The sequence below is a fragment of the Gallus gallus genome, chromosome 1 (genome assembly GCF_016699485.2).
Source record: "Gallus gallus isolate bGalGal1 chromosome 1, bGalGal1.mat.broiler.GRCg7b, whole genome shotgun sequence".
NCBI lineage: Eukaryota > Metazoa > Chordata > Aves > Galliformes > Phasianidae > Gallus > Gallus gallus.
In genome coordinates, this window is record NC_052532.1 from 53780143 (window position 1) to 53802749 (window position 22607).

At 38.2% G+C, this 22607-nt stretch overlaps 1 protein-coding gene across 2 annotated transcripts in view; it reads right to left on the minus strand.

Annotated features, from left to right (window-relative positions):
- RFX4 (regulatory factor X4) overlaps positions 1-22607 on the minus strand; it is a 91247-nt gene that overhangs the window by 21992 nt on the left and 46648 nt on the right. For both annotated transcript variants that reach the window (XM_004937813.5, XM_040702998.2), the window contains 9 exons: positions 22337-22414; positions 20190-20353; positions 17725-17825; positions 15879-15937; positions 14187-14331; positions 10763-10857; positions 9257-9374; positions 2647-2766; positions 1577-1738 (listed from right to left, as the gene is read on the minus strand). In XM_004937813.5, coding sequence (XP_004937870.2) covers positions 1577-1738; positions 2647-2766; positions 9257-9374; positions 10763-10857; positions 14187-14331; positions 15879-15937; positions 17725-17825; positions 20190-20353; positions 22337-22414 — 1042 coding nt within the window. The remainder of the gene's footprint in view (positions 1-1576; positions 1739-2646; positions 2767-9256; positions 9375-10762; positions 10858-14186; positions 14332-15878; positions 15938-17724; positions 17826-20189; positions 20354-22336; positions 22415-22607) is intronic.

Consider the following 22607-nt stretch of genomic DNA (forward strand, 5'->3'; position numbering starts at 1 on the left):
GGTTCCCAACTTTTCAGTCTTTTACTTCTAAGGTAGAGTTCTGCATCCCTGTAATTTCTGGATACAACATCACAATGTTCTTATAGGGCCATAATGCGTACAGACCAAGTTACTCATAAAATAGATATTTCAAGATTCAAACGTATACACCACCTCCAGCATTGCCTGATCCAGACCAGACCTGCTCACCTAACATGTTTAGGAATCATATTGCTTTATTGTCTAACTGTTCTGGGGGTGATATCATTCTATTTCCCTCCTAAATGTAGTACAGTCTCTGGCAGTGAGAAAACCTTAAGTTTCAGTGTAGGGATAGAAGTTCTTAAACTGCCTTTAACCACAGCTATGCATTGTGCTTCCCTGTGGTGCCTTTGAAAAGAAGGAAAACATTTGTCAGAAGGATTTATTACTCATTTGGCCTCTGCCAAATTCTCCAGTGTGGTAAATCATCACTTTCTGACATTCTTTCAAGAAGGTTTTGTAAGTTTTCTAGTATATCACAAGTGATATTTTCCACATTCTGATTATATTCTCATTGCACCAAGGAGCAGCAAAGCTGGTATTTTACTGCCTAGAATGTCTTCTGAAAGTCATTCACATGTCTGCCTTTCTCATTTTCATGAATTAAGAAAACATAGCTGTTAGATCATACAACAGATGGACCATCTTCTCCACGTCCAAAAGGTAACAACTGAGTTTTATGTTAGAGTACATGGGATGGTTGTCCATTAATACAGACCAATCAACAAGCCAGGTGGGTGCATCATTTTTCTGCTTACTGTTTTCTGGTAGTCTACCCACAAACTGAATAACATTAAGAACCGATTTTTGAGTCTGTGGGCCCACCACAATACAACAAGCTCAACAATGAGCTCTGAGAACAGAGAATGTAACTGAAAACAGTATGGAGCACGCTTCAGACCTTCAATTCCTAATTTCTAATGTTAAAAGTTACCAGTAACACATAAAAACATTCCCAGGAGAAACTTGTGCAGATATTTAAGCATGTTTGGGCCTCAAATATGTCAAAAGATATCCAATTTTCATTTTACTCACTGGGTATGAAATGGGTATTAATTATTAGTTAAGGTGTTGAAAGCCTCAGCAAGTCTTAAAACAACTTGCATATTTACTTGAGGTATATAACACTTTTCATAGAGATTGATTCCCATTAATGTAATTGAAGATGCTTAAAAGCATTCATTCATACACACCTATACACAAAAAAAATTGATGGCATTGCCAGAAATATGATAAATGTAACTGATTTAAAAACCATTTGGAAATACAGCAACAAGCCTGTTCTCTTGAAGGCCTCAGCAACAGAATAGATTCTGATCTGTTGAGATCGGAGGACTCCTGTTAGGGCTCTGGACTCCAAGCATCAGATCCACTTCCTGTTAAACTGCACACAATATTTGGATATAAGACAGTATAACCAATAGTTTAAACAGATTCCTGCTTGAGAAGGCTTCGTACCTCTCAAAGCAGGCACATGGAGTGCTCAAATTCAATTTCAGGTGATTGAATGCAAAAGCCATCTTCAAGCAGATCCAGCTGCCACAAACCTGCCTACCTGTTGTAGCTGCTATGCCACCGTACTCTGGGGACTGGTTGCTGACAGGTGAGGGGGCAGAGGGCACTTCCACTGAGGTGGCAGATTTAGCTGGGGAGAATGGCACTGGGGAGGGAGTTGGAGGAGCTGGTTCGCTCAGGATAATTTCTTCTCGTATTTCTGCTGCAGAGTGAGAGAAGAATTGCAGAACAAATGATTAAAGGTGAAGTCAAGGAACACTGAAAAATACCATGTGAGCAGCTGAGTTCTTTACATATTTCATGAAATCCATAGGAGGACTCATAAATCTTCGGAAGAAGCACTTCAGTGAGATTCAGTATTACCAATGTGAGTTTATTTTAATAAGATCTCTTATAGGAAAGTGCTATTCTTCCTGATGTACATGTAAGAAATATGTGCATAGACAGTTTAGGGCTTTATTCCTGTAAGATATGGTGAAAAGGGATTTAACTTTCCAAAATTAATGGAAGATGCAAGGAAGGAAGATCAGTGTGGATCAGGAGCAACCCTGAGCAGTGAGACTAATGGCAATCTCTGTCTGCTTCTGTTCTGGCAAGTCAGTGCAAAGTAGAGCAGGGCTTGAAATTTGCTTCTGTACAGACAATCAGAATTTAAATGCAACAGAAATTCTAGCTTTTTTTTTTTTTTTCTCAGTTCTTCAGTCTCTCCCTTTTATTTAGGTTGGTACAAATCCAGTAATATGAATGAATTTATATAGTTTGAAACTGTGGTGAGAGAGAATCAAGATTGGGTCCCACTGAAATGCAAAGGTGGCTTACACAGATCAACTGAGGTAAAAGGTTCTCTATTTGAAAAACCTAGATTGTGTTTAGGAGTAGTATTTCAGACATCCAGAGCCAGACCATGGAGCAGGTCTCTTTCAGAATACATTAGCCCCAGGAGACCCCTTGACAAATGACGGATTTCAAATCAGGATGGAATCAAAAACCAGCATTGCACTCCTAGATAGGACTCACGGGGTTAGGTGAGGATAAAGAAATAACCTTATTTAGAAAACAGTGAATCCAGTGGAATAAAACAACAAATGATGAATAAAAGAACAAACTCACCTGTACTTCCTTCTCCTTTCATTGCCCTCATTAGCTCATTAGCTCTCTCTTGGCAATGGAGTGATTCTAGCAGGTACAATACGTAGTCATCAAACATCAAGTGAATAAGGTGAAAAGACCCTGGTAATAAAATGAACAAACAGAAAAGCCATTGACTGTCTCAATACACTCATTAAACCAATGATTAGGGGATTCAACACAAATGGCACTGAGTAGAACTGCCTCAATATAGCACTACCACTGCAGTATGTCGGTTACTCAAGGTAAAAGAGGTCAAAGTATATCTAGGGACAAGCATATTGTCCACTCCTGCACTTACACAGCATATACGACCAACTGTTGTGGTTAAAGAGTCTGCCTACCTGAGATCTGGGACTTGATATCAAGTTTTCTTTTCCTGCATTAGAATTGAACAATTTAGACAATTACACTGCAAGTGAAATTATCTATGGTATCAGATACAAGTTTCTATCAGAAGTATATTCCTGAATTGGCTGCCTTAGTGATGTTCTGGTAAAAAAACAAACAAAAAAAACCAACAAAACTGAAGCACCTGTGTCATTGGATAAAGAAATGAGAGACTAATATATAGAAAGGTAGGAACAGTCTTCCAGATCTCCTGGTGGTATACCTCCAGTGCATTGCCTGGGTTGGATGAGGCACACGTTATCTGTCAGACACAGAGACATCACCAGCAATTCTGCATATCTTAAAGGAAAGCCCCAGCTTTGCTTCCTCTTACTTCTCCTACCACATCATCTTTACCTCATTACCAGTTTGAATCATACCACCAGTATAAAATTTGATCTGTTTTCTGTGCTACTGTCTCTTCTGTGATACTATCTTTTTCTTAACTGCCATGACAAGAATACGAAAAAAAGGTACTAAAAAGTACAAACAAAACAAAATGTGGGGATGGAGTCAAAGAACGACTTCAAAATTAATAGTAAAAAGAGATTATGTTGATAGCTCTCTGCCACAAATCCTCAAGTGAGAGCTGAGTACGGATGGAGAACTTGCTAATGTTAGGAGGAACTACTGGGAGATGCTATGGACTAGAGTAATAGAAATAAGATTTATTAGCACACTGTAAGAAGTTCTATCCTTAGGGATTTTATAGAAAAACTTAATCTTTAAGTTCCTCAATTACAAATGACAGAGCTGAGGATAAATTAGTTGATGCAGTTGGCAATGAACGTAGTTGCAAGCCTCTGTGGAAATGGAAGTATTAATATTATTGCACAAGGCACTGGTGAAAGCTCACTTGGAATACTGCACATAACTCTAGTCACCAATGTTCAAGAAAAATCAGTACAAGCTGAAACTGGTATGGAGATTACCAGGAGGATGTGGGAAATGGACAATAGATTTTAAATTACTAAAAATGCTTGTCTGGCTTCATTTTACAGAATGGAAGGGATTTGCTTTCCATAATGTATAAAGAAAAATACATGTTGGGGTGGTGAAGAAACATTTGCCCTAGAGCACACATAGCCACAAAAATAGATGTGTTAGAAGAGACTATAGATGCATTTCAACAGAAAATTAAGGAAGCAAAGCATGAGAGTTAGGGAATCACATTCATTTTGAGTGGAAGACTGACAAGTATCAAGATGGGGTTTGGTCAGTTTATGCAGTAGACTCCACAACATACAATACCTGTAATAGCTGTAGACAGGGCTTGATCACACAGTGCTAGGAGTAGCTCCTAGGTTTACTTAGACTTGCATGGAATGTTTAAAACATGCTCATGTTAGTGGTCAGGTAAATCTGACACATGCAAATACAGTCAGGTTAAATTAACAGCTGCTCCAGCAGCCTGTGATTTAAACCAGAGAAAAGTCACAAGCTGAGAAACAGAGATTGGTTACCGCCAGTCAAAAAAAAAAAGCACCTGATCATCCAGATGTGTTCTTTTTGAAACTCCATTAACACATATTGAGGAAAATACTTCCATGGGAAAAAAAAAAAAAAGATGCAACAAATTTCAAATTCAGTTAAGTATCATAATGATTGATTTCTTCTTTGGAAAGTTGTCTTTATCTTGGGACACTAGATTTTAGCACGATGAAGCATAAGTACCTCTAGTCCAGATTCTGCACTGAAGTATGCTGTTGAAGGAAGAAGTGGTTTGAAAGGCCCTATATCCTTATACAATTCTAACTGGCAATTCAGCTTGCAAAGCAACTCTGAGCACATTATTTTCCTTTGTGACCTGATGGTCTTTGTGCTTCTTTCTTTTACTCCATGCCTGCATGGCTTCTGCCATCAGTGATACAAGCAGAGAGCACACACAGGGAGGAGAACGTGAGCCTTTGTGTTCTTGGGGAAGGCAGCAGAGAAAAAAAGTGTTAGTGATTGCAACACCTTTGCTAGGAGGAGGAAATCTTTGGTTCTTCTTGAACCTGAAGCATTCAGTTTTTTGTTTCCACATCTATGCAAGTCAAAATGGTAGCATGTTTCCCCAGCCTTGCAAGGACAAATACTGGAGATCCTCACCTAATTACTTCAGAAGTTCTGTTTTAGGGATCTTTTGATTTAAAAGTCTTGTTGAATAAAACCCTATGTAATATAGCAGTATTATGAAGACAGCGAACCTGACTGATCACCTTGTTACTGATCCAGAGCTCCTCCAGTGGAAAACCAGATCATTAAGAATATCCAAGTCTTACTGATTCCAGGGCAGCTCCTGCTGGGGAGCATTTCCAAGGTAAGGAAATCAGGCCTCGGTGCTGCCAAACTTCATGTGGTGGCAAAAGGCTCAGAGTATTTGGTGTTTATCACCAAACTCTTTGCTCACTTTCATTTAAATAAGAAATCAAAAGAAAGTTGCTCATAGTTTCATAAAGACGTTTGCAAGAGTGAACCCTAAGAACCCTAAGCACTCAAATGCTAGCAGGCAAATGACAAGAATGCAAGATTTGCTATTTTAAAAAATAGCCTTTGTTTTTGGGGGGTCTATTGCTCTGTTTTGAAGACGTGGGGTTGGCAATACTGAATGCAACATTCAAAAACATCCCAGCACCCTGGACATTCTTTTGAATTTCTCTCTTCCTCCCCTATTATTTCTCCCACTGTGTATTTTTAAACTCTGTATAAGAGTTTTTGAGCCCAGAATTTGCGTGAAAGACACCAGACAAACAAGTTGTTGATACTGAATGAATGCAATATTTTTACATTTTCAAATGATTCAAAAGTAATGTAAGCTATAGACTGAAACCAGTATCGTGGCATGTATTTCAGTGACACAGCAAATAGCTATTCAGTGCGATGTACAGTAATTTATTCTGTTTGCAAGCTACTGTTTTGCACGTTAAACTGTTTAGCTCTTTCAAGTATATCTTTAAGCAGTGAAAAGGATCCAGCTGTGGCTGGTAAACCTTACGCTGCTTTAGGAAGAGGGAAGAAGTCATTCAGGAGACTGCAATTATAATAATAAATAGCATTTGGCTCTAATTTTCAGATTGAGTTAACTGAAATCTTGGCAATGATTACTCAGCTAACATACAGTAAATATCATCTGCTATTAACAGATATGGCTGTTATGTGTAAGTAGCAAAAAAACAAACAGTGAGATGTCCAGATCTGGAAAAAATCATGGCACATGGAGCTTCCATTACTAATTAGTTATGTTAATATACTGGATGCATTACCCAAACATCACCACCAACTGTGCCTTTGATATGCATAGACAGGAAGGAGGGAGGGAGGCTGGGAGGGAGAAAAAGGGTGAGGGAAAGATAGGAGCTTTATCCTGAGAAGGATTGTTTCAACCTGCTCATGTCACCACATGTCAAAGCTTTGCAGAATCAAATCTCTCTGTTGGCCAGTCCAGTGCCAGACATTGCAACTTTCTCTAATCAAATTTCCATATAATCTATTTCACAGATAGAAATATAGTGCCATGCATATATAAAGACCTCAGCAGCTAACACTTGGTGTTACAACCTCCCTCTTTTTTATCTTAATAACACCATGAGCATCTGACTGGAAAAAAATCAGCAAAAATCAGTCCACTGAAACTTAGGTAGTAAAATGGTAAATATTGTAAATTTACAATACCATAAAAATGCAAAACTTTTTATCTAAGTTAAGAGCAAAGGTATACAAATATAAATCTTTAAAAGAGTGTACCAATGGCTTTGTTTCCCTCCACAGAACTCACCTAAATGCATATGCTATTGTGAAATGCTAGAAGGTACTTTATTAAGCACAGAAGAGTTACTGACTTCTAGCTTTGATCTGTTTACGTTCAGTCTTGTTTTTTTCCTCTTGGAATTTGCTTGACTCTAAGTCATGAACAATGCATCAAATGGCACTGCTGTGAAAGTTTACGAGCATTAGTACAAATTATTATAATTTTGTGTCTGCAGCTAAATAACGTTTGGTTCATTTTTGAAGAAATAAGGTAGGGATAGGCCAGGCTTTTCCCTGATAGGATGAGGGTATAATTTAGGTCTGGTTTCCCCCCTGAAAACCCAAAGGCTCAGAGCTCCTCCTTCCTCCACTGGAGATGGACCTGAGCAGGTCCCACTTCAAATAAGGGTTAGATCTGGGACTGGGCCAATGCTTGTCATCTCATTCCCAGAAGAGAACTCCATCCAGCAGGCTGCAGACCACTGTGGTTCAACAAAATTTTAAGTGGTTTGTACACGAACAAAACAATTTCAACAGAAAAGATGAGAAAATCCTTCCAGTGGGCAACTCCTTTAGTCCTCTGGCCAGAAATCTAACTCTGCTGAGGCAGGTGATCGGCCTAAGCAGTAAAAGATAGCAGATGCAAAAGAATTGATGATTTTTTTTAAAATCCTGTTTTTCCTACCAAATTAAAAGCTGTTATTGGTCTAGTTCTAATTGTAAAATCAGAGAATCACAGAATCATCAAGGTTGGAAAAGGCCACTAAAATCATCTAGTCCAACTGTCAACCCATCACCACCATACCCACTGACCACGTCCTTTGGTGCCACATAACACCAAACACTCATGAAAAACACATCACTTATGACTGTTTTTTTTCCCAACTGCAGTTATATATAAAATATCAAGTTCATGTTCAAAGATGTGCATTCATATAAAGAGAATCTTAATTATAAAGACAAAAATAAACAAATGATAAGACTGAGTAGTTAAAGTTCTCATAAATGAGAAATTCAAGACCCAAATTTATAAGAGAGAGAGCAGGTAAGTTATTTCGGCAGATCTAATACGTTGCAGTGTCATGGGTCCCAAACTTGAGCAAGTGAATAACTGTCAATCTTCACATTTTCTTGAAACATAACAAGTTCATGAATGTTTCTACTACTAATCACAGCTGAGAATCACTTCCAGACAACAAAAGACAATTAGTATAAGGTGTTTTCTTCATTTGTTGGCTGCTGGTGTATTTCACATTGGGTTTATGACCACAGAGGGATGTGTGGCAACACAAAGTGCTGGAGCACAAAATTTGGCATTCCTTCCTATGAAGGGATTTTTGAACATTGTGGGAATGTATACTGTGTTAAGCAGTATCAGCTGTTTTTATGCCCACAACAAAAGGAAAGCTGCAATAACTCAAGGAGAAAATGAGTCCTAGAGGAGGTTCAAAATAGATATGATCAGGATACTGGTGCTGAAAACTAGAAGATGGAAACTGTGATCATCTTGGGAATGCTCACTAACCTGATGTCTAATAGTAACTTACTAATAGCTGCTGGAAAAATCCTTTACAAGGGAAAAGCTGATGAAAGAAGTTTCATATTAAATTATAAATACAGATTCTACTCTGAGTTCTTATTTCTGATGGTATCTGAATGTCATCTAATGGCATAAAGTACTTTAAAACACAGGTGGCAGAAAACTGCAGTTGTTCAATACACTGCCTTTATAAGTTCACTCATTATTAATCTTCTATGAATACATCCTGGCAAATATGCACATACAAAAAACATCCCTAATTCAAACTCTGGTTGCAATTAACTGCAAATGTTCACACCCATAACATAACAGTCCATCTTCAATCACTGATCTTAAATTGATTTTATAACTGATGCTGTTTCTATCCCAGGATTCAAGGCAAAGTTCCTTTTGAAACCACATGGAAAAACAGCACACATTTTCACTACTAAACAACATGTTGTTTAGTAGATAGAAATCATTCTTCTGTCCTGACTGTATTCCGGTAGAATGGAAGGCAATCTGTATAGGACACAGAAATAGGTCCACTCTGCAAAGTCTAGATTAAAAAGCTATGTCCTTTAAAAGCAAAGCTAGCAAAATGGCTCACTGGCAAGCTTTTTGTCTGCTTGGACATAAATCCACGCACTTGTCTTAGCATAACATGGTCACAGCAGTTTAGGTAACCTGGCTGACTGCACTGCAGTGCATTAGGGAATGTTCCAATGATTGACTCCTCCAGCTGACCTGTGACTGATAACTCCAGCTATGACTATCAGAAGTAATAATGTTTTCTGCTCCTCTGGCTAGATCTTGAAGGAAAATATCCATATGAGTTAGCAGCCTTGACTCTTTTTTTTTTTGTAGAAGAGCCCTGGACACATGAAAACAACAAGTCATGGTTTAGTCTTTTTTGGTCTGTGTCATGCAATTATTACAACAAAATGAAAGTACCAAAGCTGGGTGCACTGTGCAAAGTCATGTCCCGAATCACTCGAGTGCCAAAACAGGACCACATCAGGAGGAACTGCTGAGCTACCTTCTTCAAAGAGCCTGGTCTCTTGGCAGCTACCTGCAAGAAAACAGATACATCTAACATGGAGAAATTTTCATTTCCACCATCTGATACAGATGAATAACGTATGTATCTAAGTTCCTTTTTTTAAAACTGAAAAAACTACCTACACATTAATCTCACCTTAAAATAAACACTAAAAATTCAAACAAACAAACAAACAAACAAAAAAACCAAAAAACAACCATACACAGAAAGCCATCTTGCAGCTATATACAAACACTGGAAGGAGGAAAGCAGAAGTACCATTTAACTCTAAGACTGACTTTCCTTTATAAATGAGGAAAGAACTGCTCAAAAAAGCTCCAGTCTTCATTTTAACCTCATCACTTACATGATCATACCCAGACAAGGAAATAATGTGTAATCAAGAGTGCTTGATCTATGCTGAAAATGTATATTAGTATTTCAATTAGAGTTTTTGTTCTTTCATGTTTTTATTGTTGTGGATATGAATAGGTATTTTACTAGCAAAAATACTTCCCAGCAAGAACACTTCAGGCATCAACTCTACGAAACTTATTTGACAGAGTCATATGTTGGTTAACATATTAGGTTCATTCTATTACCTAATGAAACTCCTTCTTGAAATTCTTCATGAAAACTATGGTCTGCATTTAAAATTGCATTTTTGTAATCCAAGAAAAGTACTCCAAAGCAATCAAGATATTTCAAGTAATCTGGGGAAGTGCCTGTTGGTTTTTTGTATCATTTTTTTTTTTTCAGCAGAGAGAAGGCAGCATATTAGCACATGTATTTTTACTTACTATCTCTAAAAACGAAATCTGGAATGAAGAGTTGAAATTGTAAAAGAACATCCTAATACAAAGCACAGTAGATGACAGAAGTTAGTCTGTTCATAATATAGTTACATACTCTACATAACATAACGATGATGCATGATCACCTTTGAAAATATCCTTTAAGGATTTTTTAGTATATTTTTGCATCCAGTCAAAATAAAGTGCAAGTCCTGGTTATCTCAAATCAACTGAAAAAAGTAGTATACATTTGTCCTTGAGTGAATGGTAACACAGACATTCTTCTTTACATTTGAGTGCATATACATGAATTAGCTGGCCTAAATATCTCTTTTACTAAAATCTTAAAAGGACAAACCAGATTATCATTTTCATTTGCACTACATAGTTAAAGCAACTCTGAACTCATCGCTCCATACTTTTGAAATACTGATTTGACTGAAAATCTTAGCCCTGTTCCATTCTTGAATATTTTCTGAGTTGAATAGACAGGAGCAGAATGAACCAGAATTCTGAATATGAGCAGTTCTCATACTGTGCATGAAAGGTGGTGACATTTTATCCACTGCTGCTTTAGTTCTGCTTACTACACTGCTTCACTTCAAGTCCTTACTCCTTACCAACCTTTACAACACATCTGTCCACCATGGAATCCAGCCACTCAATGTATGACTCAATGGGGGACTGTTCCTCCAGAAGGTGATCAAACTCCTGATACACTGGCAGACAAAGCAAAAAAACAGCCCACTTCAGTGCTTGAATTCCATTTAGAGCAAAAGAGAAACAAAACAGAAAAAGCTGCCAATAACATGACCAACTTGCTATGTTTTTTTTTATAATGGATTGCTCGGCCATAACAAATGTAACTTCCTTGGTGCCAACCCAGTAATTTTTCCTGGTCTCCCTCTTGCTTCTGCTGGAAATGATAAAGTCATTGGAAGCTGCATATAAGTGTGAGCAAATCAGGACCTATTGTTTAAAGTTCTTCTTTTGATTTAACCTTCGGCTGTCTGTGGTGCCCGGAAGTGAAACATTTATGGTGTTTGCTACGAAGAGTGTGAAGCTAGGCCTTGACCCTGGTGATGAAAAAAGGTCATGCATGAAATTGATTTAGAAACGCATAAAGAATCTTTTAAGCATCAAGTGGATGAGTATTGTTGATAGTGCTCTCATCTGTATAATGCTTTAGTTGCAAAAACATTATTTAACTGCTGCAAATCATCTATTTGCAGTGCCAGACACACACAAAGAAGTTCCATAAACTTCTACTTCTTCAAAACAAATTGCTACCAATGTACAAATGCTATGAGGAAGAGTTTCAAAAAGCAACACAAATACTTTTTAACCTCTCCCAAGTTAGTGAATTCATACATCAGTACAGAAAGTGAAAAACAATCAAGTAATTAAACTGCAGCTCTTAAAACTGCTAGTCTCCAGTTTATTAATGAGAATCAGTGACTAAAAGGCGAAGAATCATGAGCTGTGACATTTTGAGAAACTGTTCTTCAACCCAGCTAAAATAAAATGCCCAGTAAATCAAGAAGAAAGATACTTTCTACCTGCTGTGTCACAGGATGATCTCAATGTGCTATGCATTTCCATTTATGCTTAATTGCAAATAACAAGGGGGAAGAATTTCCCACCACAGGAAGCAGATAGTGGGGGAGGTGGAGGAGACAAAGTTTAGAGGTGAAAGCTGGAGAAGTGAGCCAGAGAGACTGAGATTAAAGCAAAGAAGGAGCTCATTGGTCTAAATGGAGCAATAGCCTCCCGTGATGAATCAGCAAGATAAGCAGGAAAGCATTTGCGCTGCACCTGATAAAAACTTTGTTTAACTTACACTTGCAAAGGCTGGATGGCCAGAAACTTTAGTCATGGAAGAAGGGAAATAATGATGTGTGGGCCGCCTTTATCTTGTTTTGTTGTTTTACTGAATGGGCAGCCTCTCTTTATTCAGGATAAGATCTCAGAGAAATCCAAATGTTGTCTTCTTATCTGAGTATTTGGCTGGACAGAAACTGCCAACAGATGCAGTAATTCACATGCTGCGCAAAGAGGGGAGCAACAGTAGAAAAACAAATCAGTTGCCTGCTTTGGCAATGCAGGAGCATTGCAACTGTGAAGCATTGCAACCACGTACCATGAGCTATTTGAGAAAAGTAATTGTTTAGCCTCTACTGACTGTTAAAAATACTTCAACGGGATCTGAGAACAAAGGGAATAAAGAAGAAACCAGGTCAAAGTCAGTGACTATACCTGAGCAAGAAATAGCTTCTCATCTACCCAATGATTTTACAGTGTTTCTCTCTAACTTTACTTATAGGCTTATGAACTTTTTTTGTTATTATTATTTCTTTTTCCCCGGAGAGGTAGTAGCTGAAAATTGTACTTTCTTGGTTCTTAATGTCAAGAACATGCAAGCAGGCCTTACTTCATGTGATGAGTCGCAGAAAGTGTAACCTTTGAGATGCTCTTTGGCCAAGTAGAACATACATCAACGATAAGGGAAAAAGTTCTAAGATTTAGAATAAGCTCTCTATATAGTTGACATCTCTGTGGAATCCCACCACACACTGAACATGTATATTAGATTACCATGTCTGTGAGCTTCTGTTTTGCTTATTGAAATACATGGATCTACAATATGAAAAAATGTCTGTTCAAATCCATCTGCAATCAAGAAAATTCCATTTGATTTGATGACACTTAAGTTTCTATTTAAATATTCAGCACACAGATAAAAATATGTCCTAAACAGTGAGAATTTTCGCAATGAAAGCTAAAACTATTGCTGCTACTAGGGATTATAACTTTGAGAATTCATTACTTTTTGGTCAATGGGTGGATGCTGGGTAGATACTGAGTACATAACAGATGGCGGAAAAATGTAGCAAGCTTCTATATTCCAGTCTCGCTATGCACTACTTCTCCTGGTGCTATATTGAGTTTCAAACTCTTAAGAATGGAAGAGCAACATGTAAGGAGGTGAATCAAGGGTTAAGAAGGACAGGTAAGAGTACAAAGCACGTCTCACTGGAAAGGTAGCAGAGGATGTAAGACTTCTCTCCTAGAAAGGAGAGAAGACTTTTAGTGTTACCATAGTGAGACAAGATGTGTGTGAGAGGAGAGCCAATGTCAGCTTTGCAGGGCCCAGTGTACACGTGAATGTATCACCCTTCCTCTTTCTAGCCATACACTAAAAGAATCACCCCACTAGCAAATGTACCCATGCAGGGCTCCCACAAGTAGTACTCAGGTGGATCCCCATTAAAGCTGGTCCTGGATAAGACATGACTGATCCTAAGGAGTGAGATCAATACAGCAGGTGAGTTTGAAAGGAACTAAAGTTACGAATGACACTAAAGACAAAGCTAGTCAATTCCAGTGCCTTGGAGGAACAAACTCAGTGTGCTCCGTGTTAAACCTAAGCTTACAGTCACATTTGCTTGACAAGGCAAATCAAATTTTATAAATGCAAAATAAGATCTTTGACTATGAAACCAATTTGCCAGCATCTCCAAAGTCACTTTTCAGTTCATGCCTTTCACTACACTACAAAGAATCTAAATTAGTCAATTAACTTGCTTAATACAGTACATTTATTTATTCATAAAAGTTCAGGGTAAAAGCTTCATCCCATCAAATTCCTTTGTTTAAGAAAATACCATGTAAAATGGAGCTGTTTACAAATCAAATTTACAAGGGACTCAAATACACAGCTATCTCGGGGCAAAAGCATTCAAAAGACAATTCCCCCACAATTCTACAGCAGGGTAGACTGACTTCATTAGCTCCAATGGCTAATGCATAGATTTACTCTGTGCCACTGGCTGTTCTAGATACTAGAAAGTCTGTAATGAAGGAGTGCCCAGATCTATGCCTTAAAATATAAGACCTTGAAAAAGATTTGCCTGCTGTTTTGAGAAATGTCTCCTTATTTATCTTAAGCAAATGAATGACTGCAAAAACATTACTTTCACTGAGGTTTTGTTTTTTTCCAACAAGAAACCAAGGTTCACCTGGCTTTATTTGAGGGTTCATCTCTTACATTGTATGATGAGTTTTCTGTGCTCCTCCCGTGAGTCCTCCATAGTATAGAGGGTTTGTTTGGTAATGCTATTCAGATCCACGTTCCTCCAGTCCTCTAGCATTTGAAAAGTGATGTCTGCACTGTGGATCACCGTTCTTGATGCCTGTAATCCAATCCAATCTATTCATTAGTTCATGGTTTATTTGGTTAAAAAATAACCTTTATCCCCTTTTCCGCTTCCTTAGCTAGGCTCACTAAATTGATTCTCCTCATTCAACTCTACCCACCAAACTGATATCTTACGGAAGTTACAGGGCCCTCCTACCACAGCGAACTCTGAAATCAGTTTGTCTTGTTCAATTAACAGCAAACATTTTTTGTTCTCACTCACCACAAACCCAAATAAGCAACCCTAAATCTGGAGTCTCCAAATTAAAACAGCTCCATTGGTTTTTCAGTTTGCTTGAGGTCAAAATCAAAAGCAACAGCAAAAATGAAGCCAAAACCAAAGGAGCCCTACAAGGCTTTGCAAACCACCCTCTCCCACACTATGAAGACTCCCATTCTTCCCTCAGCCACAAGAAAAAGCTGAACATCATTTGCCTTTGGTTGGTTGATGCAGGGTTCTGCTGGTGATAATGGCAAGAATAGGGTGAGAGAAAAGGAAGCAACAAAATTTCAAGGTAATACGACACACACCAGATCTATGTAAGCGAAACAGAGATGATAGCTCACACTAAGGTTACCAGGTTTCCCGAGGAAATTATACATTTGATTAATACTTCATTGTCAGTAGACTGCTGGATCCCAAGCCTGATTGCAGAAGGTTGTGGTCTCTGTACACTGATTTCCTCTGAACCTCTACAAACCTCCAAAGCTCAGTGACATTCCACTGTGGGGAAAGGTAGAACTAGCATTTTTGTCTCCACCACTGAAATAATGGAGGGAAGAAATCTACAAAGGTGTCCTTCCAGAAGCATTTGTCCCCCCAAGTTTCTTCCTGTGCACTTCCTGACTCTCAGGGTTATGCTGGAGTGCTGGATATACCTTTCAAATGTAGAGCTTTAAAACTGATAAGGAAAGCAAACTATCTGCTTCCATATACATGTGAAACCTCAATTAATTCAGTGAATCCTCCCCTATTTTGTACTACATAGAGTTTGGCCTCATTAATTTTTGATAGGTAATTGTCACCTAAAGTAGCAGGTGAAAGCAAACACTTTGGGGTGATTTTCTTACATTCCCTTGTTATAGTTGTAAAAATATTTTCATTTAAAACCCAAGTGGTTCAACCCTTTTGTTTTTTACTAATTTACTTTTGATTTATAATATGAAATTAAACTTGGAAGTTTTTGTCAGACATATATGAATTTTTCTGTCTCCGTAATAGTCCCAATTCAAGCCGCACTGAAACCAATGGATCATCTCTTGTTTACTTCATAGTAATGAACTAACTCCTCAAATCAAATCCTAAATTTGTTTAAGAAAGGTTTTCTGCTTAATTTGATGATCAGTGGCTTCCAGCTCTCTAGCAAAGTATTTCTGTTGATTAGTTCTTGATTTTGCAAAGATGATCATAGTAAATGTTGGAAAGAAACTGCTAACATGAGCTCCTCCTCTCTGAGTAAAGTCCAGCTTGTCAATTTAATGAATTATTTTACAAGTCAGTAAAAATGGCATTCAGCAAAATCAGGTAACTGAAATATTTACTTGGCAGAGATGATTTAGTGACGTCTGTCGCCGGAGTATTTGTGAGAATCTTCTGGACACTGTAGGAAAGAGGAGATATATATTCACATACTGTGCTAAATAAATAAAATCCTTTATTTCTGAAAATTCTGAATTAAAATCAGCACTGAAAAAACACATCCAGTTTCTTACATTCAATTGTGGCAACATACTGTTTGCATGAATAGCACAGTTTTAACTCAGTTTAAGACTTGACCTATAACCTTAAATCTGGATACTCAATCAATTTTACAGAGGCATATTACAAATGATGATTTATAGATGCTGTGAATAACGAGAGGACAAGAGAAACATAGAGGACAATGGAAGAGCTTTGCTTGTTTAGCATAGCAAATTTTCTCTTGACACACAAAAGAGCTGAAAACCATAAAGACAGAACTATTTAACAGGAAGAAAAATGTTGGTGCAAGAACAAGTGGGCAGAACATAATGACAGCAACATTTTATCAGGAAATTAGAAAAGTTTCCTAAATCTTAATGCAAACAGGTTTTGGAGGAGCCTTAAGACTGGACAAAGGAAGGAGCTAAAATCTGAAACAATTTCAGGTGAAATTTGATTAAAGTTTCTAAAAGTGATTACATGACACACCAACATGCTATGGCATAAGAGGGCCTAGGAGGTACTTGCCATCTCTCTTTATGCCTTCCCAAGAGGATTTAGACCTTGTATTAAGATACTTCCCATGCTTGGAAACTGGAATTTTAAAATGTTTTGTTGACCATATTTTGTCTGAATTGTACGATTTAAGAACTGCAAATACAACCCAGACTTGAAGTAACTCCATTCAGTAATTCCCTTGATCACAACTTTTGATTAGGAGGAAAAAATTGCAGAAATGACAAAGGCTCACATACGTGCTAAGATGGACTCAATCTTTTCCTTATAAAATCACAAAAGACCTGCAGAGCTATCCAAATAGGCCTTAGAGGTAGTCACAGAGTAGGAGTTCCCTCTGTGCTGTACACAGAGGCAGTTAAAGAGCATTGTTCAAGAATGAGTAGAAAGTGCATCATCTGTCTCTTTCTCTCTCCCAGCAGAACTGGAAAATTTTTGCAGATCCCTAATATTTTTGAACAGAGAGAGATGTGATAATGCATGTTCTCAGCTCTGACTTTCTGTAACTTTTAAAATGAATTAGTAAACAACACACAAAAACCTAAAATGAGTTATTCTAATTCACATCCTAGAGTGTTCTCTGTAAAATATACTTCTAATTTTCCGTGCTGATCAAAATAGTTAATCCTTCTCCTAAATTAGTTTTTTTTTTTTTCCCCTTTAACTTTGTGGTGTGGAATTTAGTGCTCATGAAAGGCAAAGAATTGAGAGCTGTGAAATAAAGCAGGCTTTATCAATAGGTGATGTGCACTGCAGGCATCTACAAAGCACGTCTGAATAGGGCTAGTGCCCTTTCCTGTGGCGACAGGGTAATTTGATCTCCTTCATTTTTAACTCTGGCACTTTTTTGAGCAAGGGCCTCAAGCTGTATTGAAATTGTGCTACCCTAAAGGTTTGTTTAATAATTTTCTTTGCCTAATATCATCCCTAATGTTTGCTTACTATCAACAAAATTAATTTCTTATCAGAACTCACAAGAAAGGAAAAGTAATTTTACTCACTTGGAGCAGTGCCTCATTTCACTAAATGAAATTGGTTCTCACGAGCAAGTGGAGATTGGAAGTGAATGCAAGATTAGCAATGCTGTCAGTATTTAATTCTTAAAAGAACTCAAGGTTCACTTCCAATTAATTTGTAAACATTAACATTACATATTTCCAAGATTGATAGGAGAGATCTGGCAATACTTACATTCAAATTTGATATTTCGTAGGTTTTCTGGCAAGTCATGGAGAGCTACTTTCAGCCACTCATCCAGCTGCTTTGCAAACTTTCTGATCACCTGTGTCAAACTTAGAAGAGGAATGACTACATCAGAACATATACTCTGTGTCTTCTATAAGAACTGTGAACATGTGAAGATTATGGGTCAATTATTTACACCTTGCTATTATGCAGAGTTGCTGGACATGTTTTGGTCTGTAGACATGAAGGAAAACTTCTGAAAACCGTTTCAGAAAAATGTAATATAGAGAATGAAAGTCTCTGGACTGCACTGTATTGATACTTATAAATTATTTTTTTAGCTTAAGATAAAACCACAAAGTGTAAAAACATAAAATCACATTTAAAGGAGACAACAATAGATCAAGCCTGGGATTTCAGGTCATTTGTCCCTAAATTTATACAAATAGACACAGACACATGTAAATGAAGCAATAACCAACCGTGCTCCAGACAGAAGCCAATGAGTGGGTGGCTGTGACAGGCAGGAATTTCTAGACCACATGTGGGGGCAAAGCAAAACCTGCCTGCTTAGCTCTGAGCAATACAAGAACTTTCCCAGATGAACGACATTTCCCTCTTCTTCCTTACAGCCCTTTCCTGGATGGCCCCATCATTTCCTTCTGAAATTGGAAGGCCCTTCTTGTAAATTGCTCGGTAAAGAATGACAATTTCCAGGAAAAGTTCAGGGTATGATGTAGTGGAGACCTGCACTTGGTTCTGCCAGACTGAGCTGCACTGCCTCCGGCACTCAGTATACATACACACTCTAACACTCAAGATACATAGACAGGGGAACGATGCAAGGAACTTTACTTCATTCTGCCAGGCAGCCATCCTGTTTGTACTCCAACATACACTGCACAGAGGACAGAGGTGGTAAAATAACTGTTGTCATAGACCTGATCTGCTTTGCAGAGACACCTAGGATAGCGGATGGATGGCATCTGTTGCATCCTCTAAAAAGTGTCTTTTTTCTGTACAGCCAACACTGATTCTCAGGAAGTTCTTCAGGGGATTCTGGCTGAGTCAGCAAGATTTCCTTCAGGAGCTTCCACTGCAGTGAGACCCTTCTTCACCCCCTCCAGTGCAGGCTATGGCTTAATAGCCACAATCTGGCCCTTTATATGCATTACAAAAGTCTATATTCACACTCAAGTCTCTCCTTATTTGCTATGAAAGAACTAAGCAGCTTGAGAAAAGGACTGCTGTTCTGTTTAATCCTTCCAATGAAATAGATTTTTTTTTTGGGGGGGGGGGGGGGGGGGGGGGGGTTGAGGGGCAAAGCCTATAAAAACGTACATATCTTATCAAGGAAATCCCATGCTTACAACAGGTTTCTCATGGAAAAAATACTTTGTCTGTACTTTAGCAGTCATACACTGCAAACAGCACTCACCAATTTAGGAGCATAGAATGACATCTCGAAAACATTTGCTGTAATTAGAGCTGCATTAAAATTCTGAAGGCCAAATATACAATGCCAACAATAAACTCCTAGAGGAATAAACTTAACAAATTATTTAACCTCAGGAAAGCATCCAATAATACTAAAGGTGAATAAATATTTAGAAAAAGAATGTTTCCTGATGTTTATATTAGGAAAATCAAAGGGAGGAATAGGTTGACTACACTCAGTGATTATACTTTTTGCTCTGAAATGTTGATCTCTGTTCTGTTTTCTCTATATGATTAAGATTTCTTGGATTCAGATGTACACCAGGTAGGAAGAGAAAAGATGAGCTCTACCTTGTGGATTGGCAAAGAAAACTGAGCTCTGAAACAAAGGAGTCAAATACTTGTTAATATTAATGAAGTGATCCTAAAATAAGTGTGCATCTGTTCATCACAGTATAGCATTTAAATTAATCCAGGTTGTCTGAGACTTCTCAAGTACGATCTTCATATTTTCTGCTCTTGGCAAGCAGAATAACAAATGGGTTCCAAGAGTGTAAACATAGACAAATGTTTAGGTTGCAGTGCCTGAATATGCAAGGGAGTATTTACAAACAGAGCAGCCAGGCCAGCTTTTGTCACTGTTATTCAGAGTACTGTTATGTTGCTATGCCAGATTAGCAGAAAAGTGTCTGAAACTGTCAGAAAATGGAGGAATGCATCATTCTGCAGCCTGCAGATTTCTGACATTCCCTGAAAGGTGGGACATGACTACCGGCTTGATGTTAATAAATCAAGAAGAAAGTCTTATCCTTTATCACACAAAAAATGTCACGCTTTTCACAACACAAGTGTTGATAAAATCAAAATGTTTCTTAACACACACGTCAGTGTTCAGCTCCTTTGAATTGATATGTGATTTAAACTCAGGTGGGAACAAGCAGCTTTCTGAGAACCGGTGCCATTTGCAAAGAGAAGGTACATAATAAAGACAGCTGAGCTATGTAGAAGTGGCCAATGCAGTCAGTTATACTGACCTGTCGGGTAGTGCCTGCAGTACTGTTGGCATCAAAACTCCAGAAATTGCTTTGTACAAAATCGAGTCACAAACTCCAACTATATTCACTACAGTTGAAGAACCCAGTACAGGCAGCATATGAGGAGGCATCCCTTGCCAAAAGTGCAGAAGAAAACTTTGAACCTGCAATCGTGAGAAGGAGCAGGGACACGTAAGAGAAAACAACAAAAGGCCACAAATACTTTTTTCTTTAAATGATCCTGTTTAGATAGCGTTTATTTCAGTCTCACAGCTGGATCGATTATATACAACATAGATGAGGTATATTCCTTAGCTAGACAGGCTTATAGTTAACCTGGCGTACAATGGAATAATGAACCCAAGGGCAAGGAGGCATTCCGAGTTGGAGACAGGGTACCTTTGTGTTCCTACAGCTGAGAGGCCCATGGGTACCACAGTATTTTCACATTCCATCACATGAGTGTAACCCCCTGGCTTCCACATATCAAACCTTTCTCTCTCTGCTCCTGTATACAAAGTAATGAAACTAAGGCTCGGTGTGGGGAGGGATAGGAAGATAGCACATGATGATAGGGGCCAATGTACCATTTCCTGCATTACTTTTGAAAAGAAACACCTTGGATATCTTAGAAGCTGTTACAGTGACTAAGCTGCAATGATTTCTTCTTTCTGTCTTCTATGAACAAAAGTGGAGAAAGAATGGAGAAGGGCAAAAAAAGAAAATAGGGAGAAATTTCAGACACATACAGAAAAAGATGCATCTGAAAACTGTCATTTAGGAAATAAAGGTGTTACTAAGTGAATTACATGGTCAGTTCTGCAGTGGTCAGAACACCAGCACTGCTATGCGATAGCCTTTATTCACGCAACCTGTAACTGCAACCACGTGCAGCAAATAACATTTGTCATTTATATCTTGTTACTCTTCAGCCCTTTCTCCACCACTGATCCTGATGGATTCCCTAGAAAAAGACAGCATCCTTCTCTGAAGAAAGTATTCAGAGACTGATCCAGCAAAACCTCCTGAATACGTGTTCTCCCTGAATCAGTGGGCTTGGAGTGAAAGGGCTGAGCAGTTTGGTTTTCTCTAATCTGTACATTAGATTGAAATATTTTTTTATGCTTCTGGGTTCCCACTTAAACATGGTTAGGAGAAGACCTGAGAGACACATTGGAAAATGTCAAAAGAAGTAACACAATACTGAAGAAACAATTTTCCTGCAAGGAAGAACTTAGACTGGGGCAATGGCTTAAGAGAGCCTCAGCTATAAATCAGTGTGAGAACTAGAGCGAGATAGAAAAAAAGGAAGGAATTCTCTGCCTTAGTTCAGAATGCAGAGTCAAAAGACCCATTTCCTTTGACTTTTTTCAAGTTATATCTGAATGAGGCCCTCAGCATCTCTATAGTCAGATTTGCTTTCCTAGAAAAGAAGATTTCTCTACATGTGATATAAAACTCTTCGCAATCCAGTAATGTTTGATGTTTGTAGCCATTCACCTCTAATTATAGGACTGTATGCATGCACTGCCAGAAAACCCTCAGGTTCAGTTTGATATCCAGCAGGTACAAGTCTTATCCATTTCTAATGAATCATATCACCTGTTGAGCAGTGTGTGTGTTCCTGGCTGCACTACAAAACAACTGAGGAACTGGAGACTTTAGGTACAGGTTTATGGGGATGTCTGGGAGGCTCCAGGCCCCCCATCTCCATGCTCATTGTTAACAGACTAGCACAGAACACCACTTAGGCTGTGGCATCTGCCCTGGGTTTGTGCTGAACACTCAGAGGAATTCCTTCAAAAAGAGCTCAGTTCAAACTAAAAGGTTAGGAAAGTGGTGATGGATACAGTTCTTGAGATGTAAGAACTGGATTGTCAGCATCTGGGAAGAGGATATTGCCACCTTAATCCCAATGGAGAGTCAAAACCATTCCCACTGCTTTCATTCCTCTAACTCACATAGTGGTATAAGTGAGATTTAATGCTATCAGTGATCAGTGTACTCAAGTAAGCTATTCTTCATTATTCATGAAAAGGATTAGCCACCACAAAACCGTATGTTTGTAATATCAAATTCCAAATAAGCTCTCAGATCCATTCATACCTTATGTATCATTAAACTATAACTGCAGTTTCTAACCATACCTCATCAAAGTTTGCTCTTATTACAGTGTCTAGTATCCTCTGACAGTGAGTTCTATACATCATAATAAAGGTAGAAACCTGAAAAAGAATGAGAGGGAGACACACAAAAGATCATTCTACTTTAAGAAATCTGCTTTTAAAGCTATCAGAATATAGAGCACAAAAAAGTAAGCTTTTTCTTACCTATGCACAATTGCAAAAATAATGAAATCGGAGTCTAGTTAGATTAGCTTTAACATAAGTTTTCTTCTTAAAGGTAAATTCTCCCTTT